Here is a 25547-nt window from a genome sequence, read left to right as displayed (position 1 = left end):
AGATAAAACCCCCAGGGGTGTTCAAACTTGACAGCTTTAAGACTTGTGGATTTCAACTCCCAGAATTTCTCCTCTTGCTCTTCATCTTGATGATATGCGGACAGGCGGGGAGGGGGGAGGGAGCTGGAACCGGTTCTAAATGACACTGTAGATTTGTGGAACTTCTATAGAAGAGGTTAGAACTGGCAGGAACCCATCCCTGCAACCAGCCCAAAAAGAACAAAAAGATTCCAACATCACTCCACCAATAGTCAGCACCCAAATCAACATAGATTAACTCTAAGGTTAATTTCAGACCAACAATCAAGTAAACAATGCCCCAATCAAGAAACTGCCAAAGAGCCATCAGTAAACAGCCCAACTAAAGAATTTCTAAGACCACCCCTAGCCACACAGAGAGGCAAGTCACCAGAGTATAAACTGACAGCAAACCCCTCTCCTTACTAGAACTGATGATGTTATCTAGTTAAGGTAATGAAATGTCTGTAAGAAAACAAGCAAGTTCAGAGAACACCAACGACCCCTCAAGGTCAAGAACCTCACAATCCAACCTTGAGCTACACATGTCCTCTTCCCTATGGAAAAGGCTAAGTCCCTGAAGGCACCCACCCACCTGAAGCAGGTGATACAATTCTCATCGTTTGTCAGAATTGTGTGCAGGATTCCATGTTCCCTTAAAGTCTCAGAGCAGAAAAATACAAACATTACATTAAGTCATGTGTGCGTTATATATGACTTCCACCCTCACTCTTGGTGGGAGGAGGATTTCTCTATTGTCAAGCGACGCACATCCTGTATGGTATTTTAAGTTACCTTAACTATTATAAAGACTATGTGACTAGCTTCATCCTATTTGAAACTTTTCAGGTATAGGGAGCCAGATGCAATTCAAAGGGTTTCGCATCCTCTATCATAGTGTTAAGCGCCAGTACCTGTATAGCGCCTAAAATGTGTGATATATACTCATCTAAAATGCAATCTTGCATGGATTCAATTCCTACTAGAGGCTTAAACCCCATACTGCTGGGCTACCATGTATCTCAAGAACCCTAAATACAACGAATCTAGTCATGAAAGGCCTGTTGGTGGTCAGTGTAACTATTCTTTATCATTTTCTGCAGAGACATTTGAGAGAAGATTATCTCCTGATTTCTAGCCAGATGGGAGAGGATTCCCTGCTTATGTTGCTGCCAGAAAGAAGACCCCAAAGAGATGTGTGCTATAAAATGGAAGAGCACCAGATCTGGCTTTAAGATTGGATAATCCCTGGACCGATTCCAATTCTGTGCTGCCATTTAAGTGATTATCTGGATTAATGCAGGTCATGTCTGGTACTTCTTAGAAAAAGAGTTTGAGAACTTCTTCTGTTATGTTAGAACTTTACTGTGGGCAGAGACACAACCCCTGCCTTTTAGCTTCGATTTGAACATGGATGATGGAATAATTGTGCATGATGCAATGGAAGCTCAATATTTCCTTGTAAATCATATAACAATAGAAGCATTGAGTTTGCGCAATGAAGCTTGCAGATTAAGATATAAAAACGTGGCAGTGGAGCTGAATAAAGTCACTTAGGGGACCAGCAAGGACCAGAAGAGCAACATGAAGATGCGTCTCCTATTAATCTTTGTGTTGACTTTTGCGCTATCTACACAGACGGTAAGACAATTTTTTGTGGCTTGCAATAGCCTTTTAGCTGGGGTGCCTGCAGATGAAGTGAATAAGCTTCTCAAGTTTGTCCCCATGATTTCATTGACACATTTCTTCATGAAAGGATTGAAAAATCCAGCAGAGAGCTTTGATTACTTAGTGATTTAATCATCAACAATTCAAGTGTATCAGAAATACTGAATTCAGGTTGGTAACCTGTTCTCTGCATTAGCTTTTTCAGTGTTCACATACCCATGAGAGTAAGAGATAACCACTTGTAGAACCTCTTGTTGGACCTACTGAGTTGGACCAATACAGAAGGCTGAAAATTTCTTTAATTGATTTTTTTTTAACTATGCAAGATATAGGAAGAGTTTGACAAGGTAAAGTTTTCCCTGCAGGTATTACTCTCCTAGTCATGACTGACCTTAGGGGGCAATGCCCATCTCTATTTCTTAAGCCAAAGAGTCAGTGTTGTGACCAGCATGACTTTACTCTGCAGCACAGAGCATATGGCAAACACACAGCATGCTATTACCTTCCCTCTTGCTTATATGTGATACCTATTCATCTACTTGCATTTACATCCTTTTGAACTGCTAGGTTGGCAGCAGCTGGGACAAGTTATGTCCCATGGCACTTGGGTCTCAGACTGCTGAGCTATGGACCTTTAATAGTCTAAAACTCAGCATCTCAATCACGTAGCTGCCGCATCCCCTATAGAGCATAAATATCAATGAGGGATAGAGCATAATTATCAGAATATTAATTTCTAAAATTGCCCAAGATATATGTATGAGACCAATGCAAGCTAATAAATCACATACATTGCTTCTATTGCTTTTCCCTTTTTAGCAAAAAAATAATTACTGTCTTTCTAAAATGTGCATATGTACATGAAATGTATTGCATTGGCTTCCTTCTCCTCGACATGCCAATGGCAGAATTTCTGTCAGGTTTGCAAATGGGCAAATGACTGTGAGAAAACTAGTAACCTGAAACTACATACCTGAGAGGGAATAATAAGGACGTTTTCTTGTTTTCTTTTCAGGATAATACGGATAGTGCTGATGTAGAATCTACGGTAAGTAAGTTATATCATGCTTGTTTCTGCTTCTGATTTTGATGGTGCAATTCTCTCCCTTTTGCAAATGAGCAAATGGCTCAAGAAAAAAAAGCCAATCATCATAAACCACATATCTGAGATGTAAGAGTAAGGAAGTTTTTTTTTTCTTCTTTCTTTTGGGTCAGGCCAATGACGACAAGAATAATGATGATACAGAGACTAAGGTAAGTCATCTACATCATGCTGGATTTTGCCCCTTTGGGGGCATGTATATACTTCCTTTTCTCTAAAAAGAGCTCACAGTCCCATTTAGGTTCAGAGAAAAATGTCGATGTAAATCATCGAGTCCAGAATAATCTGTAATAATTTCCTCTACGGCAAGGGTGTCAAACTCGATTTCATTGAGGAATGCAGGGTTGTGTTTCTCCTGGGGGGGGGGGGACAAAGTGGGTGTGGCCAGGGTAGGCACGGACACCTCACCATCACTCGTGTCGGTGGCACCTGAGGAGGCCCAAGCGCTCTGCCAGAGAAAAAGGGCTCCTGAGCTCCGTTTTTGGCTGTGACAGCCTCCTGCAACCCTCTGCCAGCGAAAATGGCGCTCAGTAGGGGCGTATGCAGCTCACCCAAGCACTGTTTTCACTGGCAGAGGCACCATGGGCCAGTCCTTCACTGTTTCCAGGGTGTTCCCCATGGGCCAAATCTAAGCAGCCTATGGGCCGGATCTGACCCGCGGGCCTTGGGTTTGACACCCCCGCTCTATGGTAATGTTGATAAATTGGTAGTGCATGAAGATAACATCAGCCTGAGAATACTTGTTGTGGGACACAATTTCCTTTGCCAAATCAGGAGAGGAGAAGAGAGAGAGATGACAGGGCAGCTATTCTCCAACCCAGAGTGCTGAGGGAGAATGCACAGAACATCTACAGGGCTAGCTATTACCAGGGAAGGAGAGCTCGCTACGTAACAGCGAAACCTTGTTCCGGCCCTGTAAGCTCAACTCCAGGACCTGATGACAAGAGAAGCCAGGGCCCTGGACTCAGGTTGCTGCTACTAAATGCCAGGTCTGTGATCCATAAAGCCTCCCTCGTCTGGGACTTAATACTTGACTAGGGGGCGGACCTGGCATGTATTACTGAAACCTGGCTGGGACATGAGGGAGGAGTCCCCCTCTCGGAAATGTGCCCAGAAGGGTTTCAGGTGCTCCATCAACCTCGACACCAAAGAAGGTGTGGGGGAGTGGCAGTTATTATCCGAGGATCATTAGTTCCTCGCAGGATCCCTGCTCCAGAGACTGTGGGATGTGAGTCTCTGCTCTTGACGTTGGACCTAGGGGTTCAAGTGGGCTTGTTTTTGATGTACCTACCTCCCAGCTGCGTCTCAACAGCCCTACCTGCGCTCCTTGAGTCAGTAGCCGGGTTGGCAGTTGAGTTCCCCAGACTAATAGTACTGGGGGATTTCAACCTGCCATCACTGGGCGAACGCTCTGATGGAGCGCAGGAGTTCATGGCTTCCATGACAACAATGGACTTGACCCAGGTAATTCAAGGTCCGACTCATAGAGTGGGACACACACTCGACCTCGTGTTTCTCTCGGGGCAGTGGAGACGTGATCTTGAACTAAGGGGGATAGAGACCTTGCCCTTGTCATGGTCAGATCACTTCCCGCTGAGGCTTGACTTTCGGAAGCTACTCCCCCTCTGCAGGGTGGTGGAGCCGATTAAATGGTTCCGCCCCAGGCACCTGATGGACCCACTGAGATTTCAGATGGAGCTTGGGGAGATACCTGACTCTCTTGCCCACACTCCGGCAGACTCCTTGGTTGCCAGCTGGAATGCAACGGCGACTGGGGCTCTGGATCGGATTGTGCCTTTGCAGCCTCTCCGCAGTGGATCCAGGAGAGCACCTTGGTTTACCGAGGAACTCCGGGAGATGAAGCGCCAAAAGAGATGCCTAGAGCGACGTTGGAGGGCTAGCAACTTCGAATCCGACCAAACACTACTAAGAGCCTTTACTAGGACATATTTAGTGGTAATACGGGCGGCAAAATGTGCAGATTTTTCCGCTCTTATTGTGTCCGCAGAATCTCACCGAGCCGCCCTGTTTAGGATAACCTGCTCCCTCCTAAAAAGGGAAGATGCGGGGGAACCCTTACAGGAACAGGCTGAGGAGTTTGTTCAGTTTCTGTCGGACAAAATCACTCAGATTCGGACAGACCTAGACTCCAGTTGGACAGTACCAATGGAGGTACCAAGGGAAGGTCTTGCTCAGATTTCCTGGAACGAGTTCCAGCTTGTCACCCTGAGGAAGTGGACAAGGCAATGGGAGCGATGAGTGCCTCCACCTGTTTGCTGGATCTGTGCCCCTCCTGGCTGGTCTCAACTAGCAGGGAGGTAACACGAGGCTGGCTCCAGAGGATTACTAACACGTCTTTGCAAGAGGGATCTTTCCCGCAATCCTTGAAGAAAGCGGTGGTAAGACCCCTCCTTAAGAAGCCTTCTCTGGACCCAGCTATTCTCAACAACTATCATCCGGTATCCAACCTCCCTTTTTTAGTGAAGGTTGTTGAGAAGGTGGTAGCCCTACAACTCTGACGGACCTTGGATGAAGCAGATTATCTAGATCCCTTTCAGTCTGGATTCAGGCCTGAATACTCCACCAAAACTGCTTTGGTTGCGCTGATCGATGATATCTGGCAGGCCAGGGATGGAGGACACTCCTCTATCCTTGTGCTCCTTGACCTCTCAGCGGCCTTCGATACCATCGACCATGGTATCCTTCTGCGACGGCTGGAAGAGGTGGGAGTGGGAGGCACCGTTTTACAGTGGTTCTCCTCTTACCTCTCCGACAGGTCGCAGTTGGTGTTGGTTGGGGGACAAAGGTCGACCCCTAGGCCCCTTAAATATGGGGTGCCACAGGGCTTGGTCTTGTCCCCCCTCCTATTTAACATCTACATGAAGCCACTGGGTGAGATCATTCGTCGGCACGGGATCAAATACCATCAATATGCGGACGATACCCAGTTGTATCTCTCCGCCCCGTGCCAACTCAATGTAGCAGTGGAAGTGATGTGCCAGTGCCTGGAAGCTGTCAGGGTCTGGATGGGGGTGAACAAACTCGCACTCAATCCTGACAAGACTGAGTGGCTATGGATGTTGCCTCCCAAGGACAGTTCGGTTAGTCCATCCTTATGCCTGGGGGGGCGGGGGGGTGAAAATCTACTCCCCTCAGAGAGGGTACGCAACTTGGGAGTCCACCTGGACCCACAGCTGACATTAGAACATCACCTGTCGGCTGTGACCAGGGGTACCTTCGCCCAGGTTCGCCTGGTGCACCAGTTGCGGCCCTATCTGGATCGGGAGGCACTTCACACGGTCACTCACGCCCTTGTCACCTCAAGGCTTGACTACTGTAACGGGCTCTACATGGGGCTGCCCCTGAAAAGTGTTCAGAGACTACAACTAGTCCAAAATGCAGCTGCGCGAGCGATATTGGGTGTACCAAGGTACACCCACATTACACCTATTCTCCGCGAGCTGCACTGGCTTCCTATTGGTCTCCGGGCGCAATTCAAGGTGCTGGTCATTACCTTTAAAGCCCTACATGGCCTAGGACCCAGATATCTGTGAGACCGTCTTCTTCCACATACCTACCAACGACCGATAAGATCGCACAGGGTGGGCCTTCTCCGGGTGCCATCAGCCAGACAATGTCGGCTGGCAACCACCTGGGGAGGGCCTTCTCGGTAGCCGTTCCAACCCTTTGGAATAAACTGCCCCCAGAGATCCGGACCCTACCCACTCTCATGGCCTTCCAAAAGGCTATTAAGACCTGGCTATTCCGGCTGGCCCCGGGCTGTTGACCTCATGACTGAGGTCCAGCCCTGATTAGACTGGGTGTATGTTGTGGCTTTTTAAATCTATGTTTCTGTGTTTTTAACTTTTCTATTTTTTAAATGTATTGTTGTAAGCCGCCCAGAGTCCTTCGGGATTGGGCGGCCTATAAATTTTATTAATTCTAAATCTAAATCTCAGGGAGTTGGTCTTCAGGGCTAGAGCAACGGCAAGACTGTTTCAATTAAGAATATGATTTTTTAAAAAAGAAATAAAATGATCGGACTAGCAATCTGTCTGCCATTGTATGGATTTTGTTTCCTTCTTAGTTTGCAATTAAGTCAGCTGTAAGTGTTAGTTATATTCCTCCATGAGGCAGAAAATTATCTAAGTGTCTTGTTTCTCCTTCCTATTTTAATGGTGTAATTCTCTCCCTTTTGCAAATGAGCAAATGGCTCAAGAAAAAAAAAGCCAGTCATCATAAACCACGTATCTGAGATGTAAGAGTAAGGAAGTTTTTTTCTTTCTTTTTGGTCAGGCCAATGACAGCAAGAATAATGATGATACAGAGGCTAAGGTAAGTCAGCTACATCATGCTGGATGTCCTGATGTTTTGCCCCTTTGGGGGCATGTATATGCCTCCTTTTCTCCAAAAAGAGCTCACTGTCGCATCTAGTTCCAGAGACATGAGTCAGTATTAATCAGGCAGCCCAGAATAGTCTGCAAGAAGTTCTTCCAGTATATTATTGCTCAATAATGGTCTATGCCAGAGGTCTTCAAACCTGGCAACTTTAAGACCTGTGGACTTCAACTCCCAGTATTCTCCAGCCAGCTCTGCAGAGCTGGCTGGAGAATACTGGGAGTTGAAGTCCACAAGTCTTAAAGTTGCCAGGTTTGGGGACCCCTGGTCTACGTTAATGCTAATAGTGGTCTATGAAGTTAGCATCTGCCTGAGAATCCTGAGAAACAGGAATAATTTTAGTGGGATGCAATTTCTTTTGCCAGAGTAGGAAATGTGAGCAGAGATAGATAATGGGGCAAGCTATCATGTAACCAAGGATGCCGAGGGAGAATCAACAGAACAGCTCAGATAACCTTGGATGGTGATCAGAACAGGAGCATCTCCATGAATATTTGGTTTAGCAGCTAAAACAAAACAAAATAAAATAGAATAAGGGTAAAATATTTTATTTTAATACAAACAATCCATCTTCCATTAAACAGTGTGTCATGTGGGTACAAATATCTTGTGCGATAACAATTAGAATTTATAACCATATTCATTATTTATCTGTTCATGACTTAATACTCAGATACCTAACATATCGGATACTATAACAATCCTCTTCTTGACTTATTTAATTCTATTAATATATTTTCTATATTCCACTAATCTACTTTCATTTCTAACTTTCATATTTGTTCTCTAACCATCTATAGAGTAGTTCCCATATGATATAATATTCAGTTTGTTCCTTCTCTTTAATTGCATGTGTTAATCTATTCATTTCTGCACCTTCTAATATTTTCCTAATCATCCATAGGAATACCTTCACTTTTCCAGTTTTGTGCAAACACAATCCTGGCTGCTATTACACGGATATTCAGATATACATTTTCTTTACTATCAGTTTCTAGTAAAATCCCTAGCAAAAAGGAGCAACCCAATGAATATGTGATTTAGGAGCTAAAACAAAAATAAATACATAAAATAAAATAGAATAATGGTAAAACCTTAATGATGATTTATCCCTCATCATGGACTCCACCCTGTTTGTTTAGTTTTCCTTTTCTTTTTGGATTAGGAAAAAGCACTTCTGTGATGGCTCAGTCTGTCAAAAATTTAAAAAATGCCTGCCTTGATTCTGCTGGCATGTCACTCTCTGTCCTGAACAAAAGAGAAATAATTCTGTATCTCCCCTGCCCACACACATGCACTTGGGCTATCATGAATAGTGTCACTCGGAGGCAGCCCAGAGGCTCACCTGAAATAGAGATCTGGCACCATCATCATCCCAAAAAGCCACCTTATTCCTTTCCCCGAGGCTACCTGAGGCTGCTCCAGGATGTACAAAGCCTGCTTGGAGAATGCTCTTCCTTAGCCCCTGCAGCTCCAAAAACTACTGGAAAACTCTCCCTGTTCTCACATGAATTTTTGAGGCACTGAAGGCCATGCAAAGGCATGACTCTCTTATGTCATTTCTGGATGGTCTGAAGGCCATGTGAAAACATGCCCCATTTTTCTGTGGCCACCACCGCCTCCAAAAATCCTGCAAGAATCAGACTGGCTTTTAAAAATAGTTGTTAGCTGATGCTGGTGAACTCTGGTGTGTCATCCAAAACATTTTGGCAGGTGAAGTACTGAAGTATGTGCTTCCGTTCCACTAAACTCTAATTCATCATTCTTCAGTTATAGCAGTAAGAAAGGATATTACTGTAATCATTGCAGCTTTTGAAATTTTAGTAGAGCTTGTGATTCCATTGGTAATTTACAACAGGATCATATCCTATTAAGTTTTCCAAATGAGGATGAAACAGATACCCTTCTTTTCCCTTGTAGCCAAAGAGTAAAGGCATGATGGAAAAAGTTGTGGTAAGTAGTTCTTTGTTTATTTGATACTCTTTCCTTGGGCAATCTTAGTCCTTGATTATTCAATTTTCTTGAGGGTAAAAAGCAACTATCATCAACCCATGGATACTTATTTCTTCCCATGCACACAAAACATCAATTCACAGATTCTGCCATGAAATTTAGCTCCTTCATTTTTAAATAAAACTGATTCAGCTTCAATCCAGAAAAATATCACAAAGGGAGGCACAGGCTGCAAGGAGAACTGCATCCCCACTCCCCATTCTAGCATGCTCCAAGGGCCTCCTTCTTCTAGGTAGGAAGAGGACTCATCTGTTGACTGCCAGAGACCCTTGGCCAGTTCCATTTCACCAGCCTCCCTTTGCCAGCAGACATCAAGATTTTTCAAACTTCAGTCTTGATTCCAAAGAAGTCAATGGTCTCTAGCATGTAAGCTAGATTGGATGGAGGGGCCAGAGGGAGATGGGAAAGAGGGCAGGGATAGGCCCTTCCCAACTTCACTTCCACCATACTATCTGTGGTTTTCTGGGAAATAGTGGGAAGGTGTGGAGGCCACAACTTCCCCAAATTTCATCCTCATGGGAGTCATGAGTCCCAGCATTCCATAATGGCAATCACACTTAGAGTTATATACCACTTCACAATGCTTTATAGCCCTCTCTAAGTAGTTTACAGGGATGTTTACAGGGACGCGGTGGCTCAGTGACTAAGACGTTGAGCTTGTCGATCAGAAAGGTTGGCAGTCAGCAGTTCAAATCCCTAGTGCCATGTAACGGAGTGAGCTCCTGTTACTTGTCCCAGCTTCTGCCAACCTAGCAGTTTGAAAGAATGTAAAAATGCAAGTAAAAAAATAGGAACCACTTTTGGTGGGAAGGTAACAGTGTTCCGGGCACCTTTGGCGTTGAGTCATGCCACATGACCACGGAGACGTCTTCGGACAACACTGGCTCTTAGGCTTTGAAACAGAGATGAGCACCGCCACCTAGAGTCAGGAACAACTAGCACGTATGTGTGAGGGGAACCTTTACCTTTTACTGACCTTGGAAGGATGGAAGGCTGAGTCAACCTTGAACATAGTGAGATTTGAACTGCCAAATTTCAGGCAACTGGCAGGTAGCATAGATTGCCTATAGTACTGTATTCTAACCACTGTGGCTCTTGCTGGCCTATTTGAATTACTTTGATTCAATAATTATTGCCAATTTTGCCCAATCAAAGGTTACAAACAAACAGACACAAGTATTTTAGTAGTATGGATGAGGAGGAAAGAGACAAAGCAGATAGAATTGGAGCAGGGGACAGGTAGGTGGTGAAACTGAATTGAAAGTAATTTTTCAATGACAGGGATGTCCTAGGCATATAAAGTAAAGGACATATTTATACACTGCTTGGTTTACAGAAATGCAATTAACAAAAATGCACCTGCTGTGTTCAGAAAATACCGAATCCTGGCTGAATAATTGGTGATGCAATGGTTAAGGGACATTATTGTAGGCAAACTTTGCTCATAGCTTGGGAGTTCAATCCTAAGGGGGCTTACGGTTGACTCAGCCTTTCATACTTCCGAGATTGGTAAACTGAGGACCCAGATTGTTGGGGGAAATATGCAAATAATTCTTATATTATAAAGTACTATGGGGTAGTGTACAGTATAAGCCTAAGTGCTATTGCCATGCATTAGCAAAGCTGTTTTGAATCTTTTTTGCAAAGAAGGTGAGGCCTATGGACAGTTTTTCATCCTCTAGTGAAGTGTTTCTGACCTCAGGAACTTTTAAGATGTGTGAATTTCAACTCCTAGAATTCCCCAACCAATCAAAGAAAGTTATTGGGGGGAAGAACTATGTTGGGGGCTTTTGGAAGTTAAAGTCTACATAGCTTAAAGTTGCTGAGGTTGAGAAACACTGGGCTAGTGATAGTTTCTGTCCATATTGTGACTCATCTCCTTGTGGCGAGATGGTGGCAAACCAGTTGAATAAACAAAAGAAATACTCATTATATCACATGCAATTTTCTTGGTAAGATAGATTTCCTCACCTCCTTTTCCAGGGCTTGGTTTATAGAGACATGTTTTCAAACCCAGAAATAGAGATTTTTCAAATCATCATCTTTCAATGACCCCCATAATCCTTTGCGGGGTGGAGTCTGTGCAACTGAATGGACCTAGCAGAGTGTTTTAATGGCTGGATGCCCTTCCTGTCACCAACATGGAATTTTGTTCAGCAGATATATTCATCTTCTGCCCAGAGGGAGAAATATCTGTCTCTACCTAGGATTGAACTCATAGCCTCCTGATTGTGAGGCGAGAGCTATACCTCTAGTCCACCTCACCACTCCTAGAGGTTTTTCAAATGATCCAAATGTTTCATGAAGTCAAAGTCCTTCACAAGATTACTTAGTTAGCTTCTTAGTGTTAGTGTGGTTACGCAAAGCACATATCCTGGATACTAATTCAATCCTCTTTCTGTAGTTTGTGTAGTACATTAAGTGTGAAAAGGATGTCATAATGTGTGCTCCCCCAATAACAAAACAATGTATAAAAATCTAACCGAGTATCCAAGTCTGGGATGTTGTGCGAATTGGAGCAGCTGTTAAAGTTGTTATTGGCAGGTAAGGTGGTAGCATGAATTCACTAGCATGAGTTCACCTATGAAATGAAAGACATTTACTGAATATTCCCAGAAGAGATTTCACCCAAGAGACATGTCTATTAAAGGACCAATCCTTTCTAATCTGAAGAAGGAAGGAATTCATTTTTATCATAGATGGATGGATGTAGTGATATATGTTCTTATATGAGTGTAGAGATAATACCCTTTCTTTCTTTCCATTGTAGGATGCACTTGGTGAAAAGGGATTAGAATTTTTAATGGTAAGCAGTTCTTTGACTATCCTTTCCCCTTTCCTTGTTTAATACCTTTCTTGCATGCTAACCAGCAGCCCTTTTCAGTTTCTAATTTCTCCCTTCCTCCCCAATTTAGCACCTCATGTATAAAATTGAAATATACCCAACTTAACATATTTAGGAAAATAGAATAGAATAGAATAGAATTCTTTATAGGCCAAGTAGGATTGGAATTTGTCTTCAGTGTACATAAAAATACATCCATCAAGAATCATATTTAGTGATAGTCATAGGATACTAAATAAGCAATGAAATCATACTAGGAAACAAACAGAACAATATAAATCTTAAAAATAAAAGCAACATGGTTATTGTCATAAGTGGGAGGAGATAGGTAATAGAAATGATGAAAAGACTAATAGTAATGCAGACTTAGTTGTTTAGCCGAGTGATGGCATACAGGGAAAACCTTTTCCTTGTGTTTAGTTGTTCTGGTGTATAGTGCCCCATAGCGTCGTTTTGAGGGCAGAAGTTGAAACAATTTATGTCCAGGATGTGAGGGGTGTGTAGATATTTTCACAGCCTCTTTTTGACTTGTGCAGTATACAGGTCCTCAATGGAAGGCAGGTTGGTAGCAATTGTTTTTTCTGCAGTTCTAATTATCCTCTGAAGTCTGTGTCTGTCTCGTTTGGTTGCAGAGCCAAACCAGACAATTATAGTGGTGCAGATGACAGACTCAAAAATTCCTCTGTAGAACTGAATCAGCAGCTCCTTGGGCAGTCTGAGCTCTTAATTTATGATTAAAGCAATGATATTCAATCTTAGATAAATGTTGCCTCCAGCCATTCCCAAGTTTGGGAAGGGGGAGCAGGGCTGTGTTCAGTACTTAGATAAGGTGTTTAGGATTCAGGATGATCTAAATACTTTTTGGACTTTTAACTGTCCAGAAAAATTCTCTGAATTTGAGCTGCTGTTTTTGTAGCATTTACAGAATGCTACAGAATTATTGAAATGAGATGCTATTGTGGGATTTCAATACCTCCTTTTGCTCACATGGCTACATTGAAAATCAAGTAGAGTGAATATAGGTGGAAACACAAGTCTGCATATTTCATAATGAATATATTTCATATTTGAAATTACCTGGAGGAAGAAAAGCAAAGGAGATAGAAGAGAGAGGCATAAGTGTAGCAGAATTAAAAACAATAACATTCTATCATAAGGATGTCTTATTTCTATAAGTGTTATTAACTACAGTGAATCTAGATTTTAAAATGTAGACATAAAGGGCAATATTCTCAAAAGCTGTTATCACCAATGCCATATCTAGGAAAGCTACTGTTTTCTAAACAATCATTTTATATGCCGATGAATAGAGTACAACCATTATTCCTTGGGATTCTCAATGCATATTATATTTCCATGAATGTGGAAGAGCATTGAAAAAAAATAAAGAGAACAAAAAAAGAATACTGTTCATTCAAATTTCTGTTTTAGACTAAGCACTTTCTGTTGCAATAAGAAAACATTTATTTTTTCCTAAGTTTCCTAAAGCAGCAATTCATGTATATGATATTTAAGATGATAGTAAGGACACAGATGGAAAGAGTCTGGGTACTTTCAATTAGAATAGAAATTGACATTCTTGTTTTCTTGATAGGACAAACTGAAAGAAGAAAGCATGGAGAAACTAATGGTAAGTAGTTCTTCATTCATATTATGTTTTTACTTTGAGTACTATAGTTCTTGCCATGCAATGAGGCATCCCTGTGTTATAACAACAGTGACCCCAAACCAAAACTCACTTTATTTGATTGTGTATATGGATAAGAGCTTTTCAAAACTGCCTCCAAAGAATAGTTTTGTATTGGGGAAGAATGTCCTGGACAATTTCTTTATCTTGTAATTTTTGTCCCTTATTGGTAGAACTCATTTGTGTGGTTCAAAAGCAGTTTTGTTGGTAAGGTGATATACAGTATTTCATCCCCCTTTCCAGAATCTGTTTTACCAGGCAGTGCCGTGGAAGCTAGAAACAGGAATTGTTCAAATGATCCAAAACAAACTCTCAGGGAGCTCCTTTGTAATTCTGAACAGGCACTAAGTCACCAGTCATATGCTCAGGACTACAAATATGGAATGTAGTGATTTAATGCCAGGTTCCCAATTAGCTTAAACCCCATCTACTCTTTCTATTAAATATTTGCTCAATGGACCTTTTTTTCAGAGAGCATTTTATCTTTTGAGACAGAAATTTAATACAAGCATTATTCCACTGGATTCTCTGTGCAGAATTCCATTTCTTCCATTCTATAGGAAGGTGGGAGAATATTGAAAAGAGAATGTAATAGCAACAGCAATAAGCACTTATATACTGCTTCACAGTGCTTTACAGCCCTCTCTAAGTGGTTTAAAGAATCAGCCTCTTGCCCCCAACAATCTTGGCCCCATTTTATCCACCTCGGAAAGATGGAAGGCTGAATCAACCTTGAGCCTGGTGAGATTTGAACCAGCAAATTGCAGGCAGCAGAAGTAGCCTGCAGTACTGCACTCTAAACACTGCACCACTGAGACTCATGATGAAGTGTTTCAAAACACAAATGTCTGCCTTTTTAGCCCTCCCTGTCCCATTTCTGATAAGAAATGCATATATCTCATCTATAGAATGAAGCAATACACACATATGACAGCAGAGAGGATAGTAATGATGTGGCTAGGTTTTTTTTTTAATTTCAAAGGTTTGTATAGCTACCCATCTTATGCAGCAGAACATGGTTACAGAAGTCATACATGATGTTCATCCAGTTTAGGTCACCACAATGTAAAAAAGATGTGGAGACTGTAGAAAGAATACAGAGAAGAGCAACAAAGATGATTAGGGGACTGGAGGCTAAAACATATGAAGAACGGTTGCAGGAACTGGGTATGTCTGGTTTAATGAAAAGAAGGACTAGGGGTGACAAGATAGCAGTGTTCCAATATCTCAGGGGCTGCCACAAAGAAGAGGGAGTCAAACTATTCTCCAAGGCACCTGAGGGTAGAACAAGAAGCAATGGGTGGAAACTAATTAAGGAGAAAGGCAATTTAAAACTGAGGAGAAATTACCTGACAGTGAGAACAATTAATCAGTGGAACAACTTGACTCCAAAAGTTGTCAATGCTCCAATACTGGATAACCATTTGTCTGAAGTGGTGTAGGGTTTCCTGCCTAAGCAGAGGGTTGGACTAGAAGACCTCCAAGGTCCCTTCCAACTCTATTATTCTGTTCTGTTCTGTCATGTCAAAATAGAAATAATAACTTTTGCTCCCTCTGCAGGAGTGCTTTGGAAAGAATTGTACAGTTGAGGATATATCTGTGAGTACCTCTTTGCTCATCCTATGTCTTTCCTTGTGAAATATTCTGCCTGAATTAGGTACCCCTTTAGTGATTCCACTCCCACCCTCAGCAACCATCCCCATTGCGCCCAGAGCACTGAGAATGAAGAGCTAGTGCTGATAAAGCAGCTTGAGGTACTGTTTTACCCATTATAAATATACCCACTGCCTGCACTGTTTTGTTCTTCATTGTGGCCTTGCACTGATGATGTTCTAATAGGGTTTTGAAATTTCTGCAACCAGAAATTTCAAAGCAACCAAGAACTCCACAGGGACTATTTAGGATCTTTAACCTAGAAATTGTCTTGCAACCCATGATCAGAATAACCACGTCCCATAAATTATGTTAGACATGCTAAATCATGAGACACCTAACAGATTCATACCAACTTCCCTTGGAGTCAGGCAGCAAATAAATGTAATAAAGTATCATATCATTATCATTGTACAAAACAATGTGAAATCACAGCTGGCAGTGCTTTAGCTGGTGTTGACAATATTATTATTATACAATTGTATCAGAGCGGCCAGTTGTTTCACCGGATTTGGCATTGGTTACTAGTCGGGCCCCACCCAGGGGCCTATGACGTCGTAACGTATTTTCGTAATATGCGTGCAGATCCCAGCAGTGCGGCTTTTTGTATTTGACTGATGGTGATTTTGTCAATTTTTAACTGTTTTAAATGTAATTCCAGTGCTTTTGGAATAGCACCCTGTGTGCCAATTACCACTGGAATTACCACTGCTGGTTTGTGCCATAGTCGTTGAATTTCGATTTTTAAGTCCTGGTATTTTGCGATTTTTTCATGTTCCTTCTTGGCGACCCTGCTATCACCTGGTATTGCGATGTCTATGATTGTCACCTTATTTTTCTCAACCAGTGTGATGTCTGGTGTATTATGCGCCAGTATTTTGTCCGTTTGTATACGGAAATCCCACAAGATCTTGACCATCTGATTTTCGGTGACTTTTTCAGGCTGATGTTCCCACCAGTTTGTTGCTGTTTTAATATTATAATTTTGGCACAAATTCCAATGGATCATTTGTGCTACTGAATTGTGCCACAATTTATAGTCAGTCTGCGTGATTTTTTTACAGCAGCTGAGTATGTGATCAACAGTTTCATCAGCTTCTTTGCAAAGTCTGCATTTGGCATCATCAGAGGATTTTTCGATTTTGGCCTTAATGGCATTTGTGCGGATAGCTTGTTCTTGCGCAGCCAGGATTAGTGACTCTGTTTTTTCTTTAATGTACCTGTTGTTAACCATAACCAAGTTTGTTCACTGTCCACTTTATCTTTCATTTTTTCCAGAAATTGGCCATGCAGTGCTTTGTTCTGCCAACTCTCCATTCTTGTTTTTATCACATCTTTTCTGTATTCTTGTTTCGTCTGTTGGGCCTTCAGTAGATTTTTGTTCTGTACTTCGATTAATAGATGTTCTTGACTTTCTTTTAAATAATCAGCCAGTGCATGTTTTTCTTCTTCAACTGTTTGCTTCACTTGTAATAATCCTCTGCCACCTGATTTTCAGGGCAGGTACAGCCTATCAGTATCACCACATGGATGTAAACTGTAGTGCATTGCCATTAGTTTCCTGGTTTTTCGGTCCAAAATGTCCAAATCAGCTTGTGTCCAGTTAACTATACCAGCTGTGTATCTTATAACTGGTATTGCCCAGGTATTTATGGCCTTGATTGTATTTCCACCATTCAATTTAGATTTCAAAATTTTCCTAACTCTGTTGGTGTACTCTCGCCTGACAATAGTTTTTACTTCTCCATGCTTTATGTTATCCAACTGCAGAATGGCTAGGTATTTGTAGGCTTCATTTTTGTTGCATTTAATTAGTTGGCCATTGGGCATTTCAATTCCCTCACATGCAGTGATTTTGCCCCTTTTTATGGATACAGTGGCACATTTTTCCATGCCAAACTGCATTGAAATATCGGTGCTGAATACTTGGACTGTGTTTGTCAATGATTGGATTTCTATTTCTGACTTTCCATAGAGTTTCAAATCATCCATATATAGTAAATGCGAAATTTTTTCAGCTTCTTTGGCTGTTTGGTAGCCTAATTTCATTTTTTTAAAGATTACTGATAGTGGGATCATTGCGATGATGAAGAGAAGAGGTGAAAGTGAATCACCCTGGAAAATTCCTCGCTTGATATTAACCATTCTGTAGATCTCATTCCCTACTGCCAACTCAGTTCTCCATTGTTTCATCGCCTTTTCAGTAAAGGATGTAATATTTTTGCTAATACCAGTTGTTTCTAAGCATTTTATGATCCAACTATGTGGCAGTGAGTCAAATGCCTTTTTGTAATCAATCCAGACCATATTCAAGTTCGTTTTTCTGTTCTTACAATTTTCTAATATCACTTTATCAATTAGGAGCTGATCTTTTGTGCCCCTGCTCCTTCTTTTGTTGCCTTTTTGCTCTACTGGCAAGATGTTGTTTGTTTCCAAATAATCCATCATGTTATCTGCAATAATGCCTGTGAGTAATTTGAAGGTTGTTGGCAAGCATGTTATTGGTCTGTAGTTTTCAGGTGTTGTTCCTTTAGTTGCATCTTTCTGAATCAAGTATGTTTTTCCAGTTGTCAACCATTCATCAATTTGGGTTCACCTACAAAACCGCGAAGCCCTTATCCGGGCCGACATAAGCGTGGAGGGCAAATCCATGCCTTCCAAATTGCTCAGCACCCTAACCCTAAACCTAACCCTAACCCTAACCTAACCCTAAACCTAACCCTAAACTTAACCCTAACCCTAAACCTAAACCTAACCCTAAACCTAACCCTAACCTAACCCTAAACCTAACCCTAAACCTAACTCTAAACCAAACCCCTAAACCTAATCCTAACCCTTACCTTAATTTAAATCGGCTTTCTGTCGCCACGCTGTTTTAAAGCACCCTTCTGTCGCCGCGCTGTTGTCGCCATGGTGATGACGTCGCGGTGATGACGTTGTGGTTTTAGCGACATGGTTTTGTCGCCGCTACTTTGACAAGCGCGGATTTGTCGGGCCACGATCAATTTGGCCCTTTTGTAAAATTTCGTTCAGTGTCCTGGCCAATATTGTATGTAAACTGGTCAGATATTTGAGCCAGAAACCATGTAATTGGTCCTTTCCAGGTGATGTCCAATTCTTTACCTTTTTTACTCAAGTTTTGACCATCTCAGTTGTTATTTCTAATACTTGCATTTGTTTGTTGCCAATGCTTTTCTCAAAGTCATGTATTCACTTTGCTTCCTTATTGTAGTCCTTTGCATTTTCCCACAATTCTTTCCAGAATTCAACTGTGGCCTGCTTTTCTGGTTTTTCACTTTTGGTGTCACCATTCACATTAAGACTTTGATAAAAACGCTGTTGGTCTGATCAAAATTGCTGATTTTGTTTATATTGGATGATTCGTGCCTCATATCTTTCAATTTTTCTAGCTGTTGCTGTTATCTGCTGTTTTACAATCTCTACAGCTTCATTGATGTTTCTTGTATCCAATCTATATCTTCTGATTAGCCAATCTATGATTTTGTTATTTTTAAGCCGTTGCTCATGCATGTTCTTTAAGTTACTAGCATCTGCCCTTAATTTTTTGACTTTTTGTTCTAATCGGATTTTCCACTTTGGCTTTGATGCTTTTTCTGTTTTGTGACTAGGTACTTTTATTTTAATGCCTAGTTCATTAGTAACTATTACAGCTGCGCTGTACATTAACTGGTTCGTTTCCAAGATGGATCCCAATTCAATTGTTGAAAACACTGCATTAACCATTTTCATGATAGGGGCCAAAATTTTCTTAGGCACAGTTTTTAGTGATGGTAAACGTTGCCTTTCCTCATTAAGCAGAAAATGCTCCATGATCTTATCCTTCAATTCTTTTTGTTTTTGAGTTAGTTCATCAGTTGGTTCAGTGATAACTGATTCTAGTGGTATTGGTGTTATTTCCTCCCCGAGAGCTTCTTCTTGGAGTTCTACTATAATGTCTTTAGTTGTGTCTTGAATATCAGTTATTTCTGCTTGTGATATTCTTTTTTTGGTTTTGCAATTTGCCTGAATTTCCTCAAGTTCAACTTCACTAAACACTTTATTCCGTATAATAAATCGCCTTTGATCTGCTAGTCGTTGTTCACTAACATTTGAATCTAGATATTGTTGTTTCCATAATTCATACATTCACTTTAAATAACCTCTTTTTTCTGGCTCTGAGTTGTAGTAACAGGCCATTATGGCATGGTTTTCATCTGCACTATATTTTTGTCGTTTTGTTGGCTGGTCCACTTGTAGCCCACTTGTCGACGGATGTCCAGGGACCCCAACATCCGCCGCGGCCCTTGTTAACCCATGCAACAACCGATGCGGTATAAAATTTTTATTCGTTTCTTTCACCATATTGTAGGGGTTGGCGGGTTTTTTTTATGGGGCCAGTTGCCAACGTGACCCCAACCCTCCTCCTTTCTCATCCGGGCTTGGGACCGGCAACGGCGGAGTTTGGGACCGGCAACGGCGGAGTTTGGGACCGGTAACGGTGGAGTTTGGGACCGGCAACGGCGGAGTTGTTGTTGTTGTTGTTGTTGTTATTATTATTATTATTATTATTATTACACAATTGTATCACAGCGGCCAGTTGTTTCGCCGGATTTGGCATTGGTTACTAGTCGGGCCCCACCCAGGGGCCTAGGACGTCGTAACGTATTTTCGTAATATGTGTGCAGATCCAAGCAGTGCGGCTTTTTGCATTTGACTGATGGTGATTTTGTCAATTTTTAACTGTTTTAAATGTAATTCCAGTGCTTTTGGAATAGCACCCAGTGTGCCAATTACCACTGGAATTACCACTGCTGGTTTGTGCCATAGTAGTTGAATTTCGATTTTTAAGTCCTGGTATCTTGCGATTTTTTCATGTTCCTTCTCGGCAACCCTGCTATCACCTGGTATTGCGATGTCTATGATTGTGACCTTATTTTTCTCAACCAGTGTGATGTCTGGTGTATTATGCGCCAGTATTTTGTCGGTTTGTATACGGAAATCCCACAAGATCTTGACCATCTGATTTTCGGTGACTTTTTCAGGCTGATGTTCCCACCAGTTTTTTGCTGTTTTGATATTATAATTTTTGCACAAATTCCAATGGATCATTTGTGCTACTGAATTGTGCCGCAATTTATAATCAGTCTGCGCAATTTTTTTACAGCAGCTGAGTATGTGATCAACAGTTTCATCAGCTTCTTTGCAAAGTCTGCATTTGGCATCATCAGAGGATTTTTCTATTTTGGCCTTAATGGCATTTGTGCGGATAGCTTGTTCTTGCGCAGCCAGGATTAGTGACTCTGTTTCTTTCTTTAATGTACCTGTTGTTAACCATAACCAAGTTTGTTCACTGTCCACTTTATCTTTTATTTTTTCCAGAAATTGGCCATGCAGTGCTTTGTTCTGCCAACTCTCCATTCTTGATTTTATCACATCTTTTCTGTATTCTTGTTTCGTCTGTTGGGCCTTCAGTAGATTTTTGTTCTTTACTTCGATTAATAGATGTTCTTGATTTTCTTTTAAATAATCAGCCAGTCCATGTTTTTCTTCTTCAACTGTTTGCTTCACTTGTAATAATCCTCTGCCACCTGATTTTCGGGGCAGATATAGTCTATCAGTATCACCACGAGGATGTAAACTGTAGTGCATTGTCATTAGTTTCCTGGTTTTTCGGTCCAAAAGGTCCAAATCAGCTTGTGTCCAGTTAACTATACCAGCTGTGTATCTTATAACTGGTATTGCCCAGGTATTTATGGCCTTGATTGTATTTCCACCATTCAATTTAGATTTCAAAATTTTCCTAACTCTGTTGGTGTACTCTCGCCTGACAATAGTTTTTACTTCTCCATGCTTGATGTTATCCAACTGCAGAATGCCTAAGTATTTGTAGGCTTCATTTTCTTTGCATTTAATTAATTGGCCATTGGGCATTTCAATTCCCTCACATGCAGTGATTTTGCCCCTTTTTATGGATACAGTGGCGCATTTTTCCATGCCAAACTGCATTGAAATATCGGTGCTGAATACTCGGACTGTGTTTGTCAATGATTGGATTTCTATTTCTGACTTTCCATACAGTTTCAAATCATCCATATATAGTAAATGCGAATTTTTTTCAGCTTCTTTGGCTGTTTGGTAGCCTAATTTCATTTTTTTAAGATTACTGATAGTGGGATCATTGCGATGATGAAGAGAAGAGGTGAAAGTGAATCACCCTGGAAAATTCCTCGCTTGATATTAACCATTCCGTAGATCTCATTCCCTACTGCCAACTCAGTTCTCCATTGTTTCATCGCCTTTTCAGTAAAGGATGTAATATTTTTGCTAATGCCAGTTGTTTCTAAGCATTTTATGATCCAACTATGTGGCAGTGAGTCAAATGCCTTTTTGTAATCAATCCAGACCATATTCAAGTTCGTTTTTCTTTTCTTACAATTTTCTAATATCATTTTATCAATTAGAAGCTGATCTTTTGTGCCCCTGCTCCTTCTTTTGTTGCCTTTTTGCTCTACTGGCAAGATGTTGTTTGTTTCCAAATAATCCATCATGTTATCTGCAATAATGCCTGTGAGTAATTTGAAGGTTGTTGGCAAGCATGTTATTGGTCTGTAGTTTTCAGGTGTTGTTCCTTTAGTTGCGTCTTTCTGAATCAAGTATGTTTTTCCAGTTGTCAACCATTCATCAATTTGGCCCTTTTGTAAAATTTCATTCAGTTGCCTGGCCAATATTGCATGTAAACTGGTCAGATATTTGAGCCAGAAACCATGTAATTGGTCCTTTCCAGGTGATGTCCAATTCTTTACCTTTTTAACTCGATTTTTGACCATCTCAGTTGTTATTTCTAATACTTGCATTTGTTTGTTGCCAATGCTTTTCTCAAAGTCATGTATCCACTTTGCTTCCTTGTTGTAGTCCTTTGCATTTTCCCACAATTCTTTCCAGAATTCAACTGTGGCCTGTTTTTCTGGTTTTTCACTTTTGGTGTTGTTGTTGTTGTTGTTGTTGTTGTTGTTGTTGTTGTTGTTATTATTGTACAATTGTATCACAGCGGCCAGTTGTTTCGCCGGATTTGGCATTGGTTACTAGTCGGGCCCCACCCAGGGGCCTAGGACGTCGTAACGTATTTTCGTAATATGTGTGCAGATCCAAGCAGTGCGGCTTTTTGCATTTGACTGATGGTGATTTTGTCAATTTTTAACTGTTTTAAATGTAATTCCAGTGCTTTTGGAATAGCACCCAGTGTGCCAATTACCACTGGAATTACCACTGCTGGTTTGTGCCATAGTCGTTGAATTTTGATTTTTAAGTCCTGGTATCTTGCGATTTTTTCATGTTGCTTCTCGGTGACCCTGCTATCACCTGGTATTGCGATGTCTATGATTGTGACCTTATTTTTTTCAACCAGTGTGATGTCTGGTGTATTATGCGCCAGTATTTTGTCCGTTTGTATACGGAAATCCCACAAGATCTTGACCATCTGATTTTCTGTGACTTTTTCAGGCTGATGTTCCCACCAGTTTGTTGCTGTTTTAATATTATAATTTTTGCACAAATTCCAATGGGTCATTATTATTATTATTGTTGTTGTTGTTGTACAATTGTATCACAGCGGCCAGTTGTTTCGCCGGATTTGGCATTGGTTACTAGTCGGGCCCCACCCAGGGGCCTAGGACGTCGTAACGTATTTTTGTAATATGCGTGCAGATCCAAGCAGTGCGGCTTTTTGCATTTGACTGATGGTGATTTTGTCAATATTTAACTGTTTTAAATGTAATTCCAGTGCTTTTGGAATAGCACCCAGTGTGCCAATTACCACTGGAATTACCACTGCTGGTTTGTGCCATAGTCGTTGAATTTCGATTTTTAAGTCCTGGTATCTTGCGATTTTTTCATGTTCCTTCTCGGCGACCCTGCTATCACCTGGTATTGCGATGTCTATGATTGTGACCTTATTTTTCTCAACCAGTGTGATGTCTGGTGTATTATGCGCCAGTATTTTGTCGGTTTGTATACGGAAATCCCACAAGATCTTGACCATCTGATTTTCTGTGACTTTTTCAGGCTGATGTTCCCACCAGTTTGTTGCTGTTTTAATATTATAATTTTTGCACAAATTATTATTATTATTATTATTATTATTATTATTATTATTATTGTTGTTTGCACAGATTTCAAAGTTGAAATCATATCACCTTTTCCTGTCTAGTCTTCCTTAGGTTCAATTTTTTGACATTGTCTTCTTTATGCAGAGGTGGGTTCCTACCGCTGTTGGTACCAGTTCACTTCGTGCATGTTTTGCACGTGCTTCGCACACTCATCAGTTTATGTTAATAGATTTCAGTGGTCCGGGCAAGGCCCACACAGATGCTTATGTCATGGCCTGGCAAAATGTGGTTATGAAGGAATCAATAAAAGGGAATAATGCCTTTTCTCTTTCTTTATAGGATGCGTTACCTGATGTGATAAGCTGTTTGAAGGAATTTGAGGGCGGTAAAACATTGTGTAAAGTGGTTGTAAGTACATACACATTCAAGCTCTCTCATGTGGTCTTTGTCTTCTATGTTATCCTTTTTCAATGTAACCACAGTAGCTCTCTTGAGCCTCTCTCCCTTTCATTTCATCTGTGATGGTATAGTTATATTAGTTGTATTGATTTTGCCAGAATAGAACTGTCCTCCTTTGTTTCTTTTGTAGAGAGAATGCAGCCCGGAAGGTGTTGTAAGCAATATGCTCGTAAGTATCTTTAATTTATTTTCTTCCATTTCTTTCTTTAATATTCTTCTTGCATTTGAACAACCACCTCTTACATTTTGCTTCATCCAACGCTTAAAGCATCTCCAGAGTCCAGAAAAAGCGAACCCAGAAACCAGGATGAAAGCAATTAGCTAGATTTTACATTTGTTTTTTAAGCAGCTTAAAGCAACCAATTGACCCCTTCAGAACAGTAACAAAAACCCAAATTTACCAGATTGAACTAAAGTTTTCCCCTGGGCTAAGCATTAAAGAAAAATATTTTCATCTCTAACATGGATGTCCTTCTGTGGAAGAGGGACAAGTAATCATGTGTGCAAGATGATACAGTTGTTATGAGTGGTGTCAGCAAATAGTTGTGGCCTTTGTGTGGTGATATCATGCCAAATGAAATAAACATTCATTCAACATTCAACATATGTTATCAATTTTATGTCATTATGAGTTGTGAATGCCTCTTTGAATTTATGTAGCAGAGGGTAGACTCCCATTTTCTCATATCATACCATTTGCAATCTTGTTCCTCTTTTTGATAAAAGCCTGAATTTTCTACTATTTACTGGTTCAATTCAGTAGCATAAAATAAATATCCAGACTGAAGCTGTTTTCATTCATGTAAACAGGTAGATGGTTATGGAGATTCTCAGTTATTGAGATCATGGTTGTCCCAAAGATGCTTTTTCAAAAGGCAACTGGACTTTATTTTTTCTTGAAGACATTTGGCTTCTCATCCAAGAAGGGAAATGTTTTCAAAGAAAAACCAGAAAGTCCAGTTGTGTCTTGAAAAAGCACCTTTGGGACAACTGTGACCTGGATAATAGAATCTCCATAAATCCAACTACTTGTTATCCACAAACCCTGATAGCTGAGCAAATGTGGCAATGGGGAAGTTGAAGATATCTCACATTGCACTGCAAGTTCTACAAGGATATCAAATCAACATACATTCTCCCTCTATTAGAGAAGATTTCTAGGGAGATCAGATAACTTTTACATGAACCACCTCCTTCAGGATTCAAATCTAGCCACCACTCATGCAGTAGCAAAATTCTGGGTTGCTGCAAGGATAATAAGGAAAAAAACACCTAGACAACTAAAGATCCTTATTCATATTAATACTTTGCTTAGCTATTTTCCAATAATTTCTAGAGAATGTATTTATTTTAATGGTCGACTGTAATAAAGATTGATTCTGATTATGGTTGCCCATGCCCCACAAATTTAGGAGTTACATGCAAAGCAGTAACATAGGCATGGGTTGAAAATGCAGCTGCTATGTTCTGAAAACATGGAGTTCTAGCTAAACACACTCTCTCTGGGGTATGTATTGGAAATTTACTTTGGATTCTTTCCAGGGGGCCAAGGAGAAGGAGCATATGGAGAGGTTGCCCAGTGAAGTGTGGGTCAACCTT

The 25547-nt window shown here is 41.0% G+C and overlaps 1 protein-coding gene and 1 pseudogene across 1 annotated transcript; both read left to right on the top strand.

Moving 5' to 3' along the window:
* Positions 1-1546: 1546 nt before the first annotated feature.
* Positions 1547-24096, top strand: LOC148043020 (uncharacterized). The gene is made up of 9 exons (XM_087727715.1): positions 1547-1659; positions 2702-2734; positions 2902-2940; positions 7085-7123; positions 9107-9139; positions 11970-12005; positions 13639-13674; positions 15292-15330; positions 23829-24096. Exons 1-9 carry the CDS (start codon positions 1603-1605, stop codon positions 24009-24011), a joined length of 495 nt encoding a protein of 164 aa, XP_087583841.1. The 5' UTR covers positions 1547-1602; the 3' UTR covers positions 24012-24096.
* On the top strand, positions 3767-6379 carry LOC148043021 (uncharacterized; annotated as a pseudogene).
* Positions 24097-25547: the final 1451 nt, after the last annotated feature.

This window comes from Thamnophis sirtalis, unplaced genomic scaffold (assembly GCF_051295495.1).
Source record: "Thamnophis sirtalis isolate CommonGarterSnake01/CBP01778 unplaced genomic scaffold, rThaSir2_p1.2 scaffold_13, whole genome shotgun sequence".
Taxonomy (NCBI): Eukaryota; Metazoa; Chordata; class Lepidosauria; order Squamata; family Natricidae; genus Thamnophis; species Thamnophis sirtalis.
Note: the sequence above shows the minus strand (reverse complement) of the source record. Positions and strands in the feature narration are given on the sequence as shown.